This window comes from Octopus bimaculoides, chromosome 28, assembly GCF_001194135.2.
Source record: "Octopus bimaculoides isolate UCB-OBI-ISO-001 chromosome 28, ASM119413v2, whole genome shotgun sequence".
NCBI classification, from domain to species: Eukaryota; Metazoa; Mollusca; class Cephalopoda; order Octopoda; family Octopodidae; genus Octopus; species Octopus bimaculoides.
This window is the reverse complement of record NC_069008.1, coordinates 6421521-6423849: the sequence shown is the minus strand read 5'-3', so window position 1 is coordinate 6423849 and position 2329 is coordinate 6421521. Positions and strand designations below refer to the sequence as shown.

Sequence of the window (2329 nt, the reverse complement as noted above, 5' to 3'; positions counted from 1 at the left end):
ATAAGGACTGACCTGGGGCTAAATAAGGAAGAAGTACACCTTAGATAATGTAGTCCTAGATACATTGTGTCTGAATAAAAGACAGGATGGTCACGGCTGGAACGTCTTTGATCATAGGTCTATGGGATCATGGCTGACCTGGGGCTGAACAATAAAAACAGCAACAACAAAGAGAGTAACATTAAATAATGTAGTCCTAGATACATTGTGTCTGAATAAAAGACAGGATGGTCACGGCTGGAACATCTTTGATCCTAGGACTACTGGACCAGGACTGACCTGGGGTTAAACAACATCAACAACAACATCAACAAAAGCAACAACAACAACAAGACGTCCATACCTCCATAATATATAGAAGATGGCAAATGTTCCCACTGTAAGGCATTTTGGCGGATCAAAGGTTCAAAGGCTTTGAGCTCCCCCTGCTGGGAAGTGTAGAAATCTAATGACACAGCAAATCCTCCAGTATTGATATCCATGTTCAATTCAAGCTTGTGCCACTCATTGTCATTTAAATCTGAAGAACAACAAAAATCAATTCATTAATATTTATTCGATAAAAATTATAATAAAAATGATTTACTACAAAAGGCCAAATGTTTCACACAAGACAATATTAGAAAATGAATGAATTATATTACTCTTTATGACTCAGTGAATCGGGAGTCCTCTAATTGAGAATATTTTCTTGTACGCAGGTGGCTTCTTAAATATGAGTGTATGTGTGTGTTGCATATTTGTGCATCATTATCGTTTTTATAACAGCTTTTTTTGTATATATGCATGTGTGCATGTTGTCTGCATCTGCAACTGAGTGAACAAAAGTGCAGTTGGTTGAATGTGTTTTTTTTTATTTTTGTTTCTTCTGTCGAGAAATCATTTGGACAGTTTGTGCCATTGGAAATACCAGGAATGAGAATTCCTGTACGTGAAACTTCCGCAAGGGTTAGTATCAGGAAGGAAGGGCTGCAACAGAATGCACCAAACAGCATGGTTACCTACCCCATGAAAAACATTGAAAAGGGGTAGGAGACGGAAGAACAAATATATGTGAAATTAAATAAAGGACAAGGGAAAAAAGGAGCTATGAGGTGATGCATAAGCATCGGGCTTTGAGTGCTTATCATACAGAAAGGACTGTGTGTATATTGTATGGATACATGTAAATATAACAAATAATCCAGAATCCTTATCTGATACTGGATTGATCCCCAAATCTAATTAGTTCAAGTCAGTCATGAGGCCAAACATCCCTGAAAGTTTCATCCGAATCCATCCAGCGGTTCTTGAGATATCTTGTCCACGGACAAACAAACCAAACAAACATAACTGAAAACAGTACCTCTGCCTTTGCTAAGGCAAAGATAATAATAATAATAATAATAATAATAATAATAATAATAATACTATAATTATTGATAACATTGATAATGCTGCAAATAAGTCCTAATGAAAACAGTGATGCAGAAGAAGGGAGGAAGAGGAGAAGGAGGAGGAGATCGAGGAGAAAACTTGAAATTGACTTACTTTGTCCAATGACAAAATTGTCAAGGAACTCGTTAAGACGGTAGTGCACGTGGAGGCTCCCTTGCCTCAGTTCCGCCCTTAGTTCATAGATCTTGAGCAGAGGATGCAGCTGGGGATCGACATTGTCAGTGGTGTGGTAGAGCAGCATCGAGTCTGACTGGAAGGTTCGGAAGTTCAATCCCAGCCGTTGGTGCTGTTTGTTTGAATAGACAGGGTGGAAGGAGACAAAGGAGCTGCCGGCAACGTTGAAGGTGAAGGCGTGCGGGTTGTTGACGTCATCACGGTCGCTGGCGTTTTCGGCAGAAATCGGCTGTACGTGGAGGTCAACAAGAAATAAGGAGGCTGTCATCGTTAACAACAACAGCATTGATTTTTTCATTGTCGTCGACGTTGCTTTCGTCGTCGTCGTCGTCGTCGTCATTGTCTTTTTCTTCTGTGGTGAAATATTTGAGTGCCATGATTGTTTCAATGTCCTCCGTTTCGAACTCATTGTGGCAAACAACCTGCAAAGAATAACGAGATTGCATGAGTTCGTTAAGGAAACAACAGATGAACATAGAATAACAGAGCAAAAGAAACACACACACACACTTGAAAGGAGACACATAAAGTAAAAAAATCTGACATTCCTTTTAGTTATGTGAACAAGTCTTCTACTTGATCTGCGTCAAGTTTCATAATTTGTTTATTTCATAGGGTGGCGAGCTGGCAGAATCGTCAGCACGCCAGGCGAAATGCTGAGCGGTATTTCGTCTGTCTTTATGTTCTGAGTTCAAATTCCACAGAGGTTTACTTTGCC

General features: G+C 39.7%; 1 protein-coding gene across 1 annotated transcript in view; it reads right to left on the bottom strand.

The window, feature by feature from the left end:
* The window catches only part of LOC106880974 (axotactin), a 67805-nt gene extending 65775 nt beyond the window's left edge, over positions 1 to 2030 (bottom strand). The window contains exons 1-2 of the mRNA XM_052977754.1: positions 1531 to 2030; positions 344 to 520 (exon numbers count right to left, since the gene is read on the bottom strand). Of these exons, the coding sequence (XP_052833714.1) occupies positions 344 to 520; positions 1531 to 2020 (667 nt within the window). The 5' untranslated portion in view covers positions 2021 to 2030. The remainder of the gene's footprint in view (positions 1 to 343; positions 521 to 1530) is intronic.
* Positions 2031 to 2329: the final 299 nt, after the last annotated feature.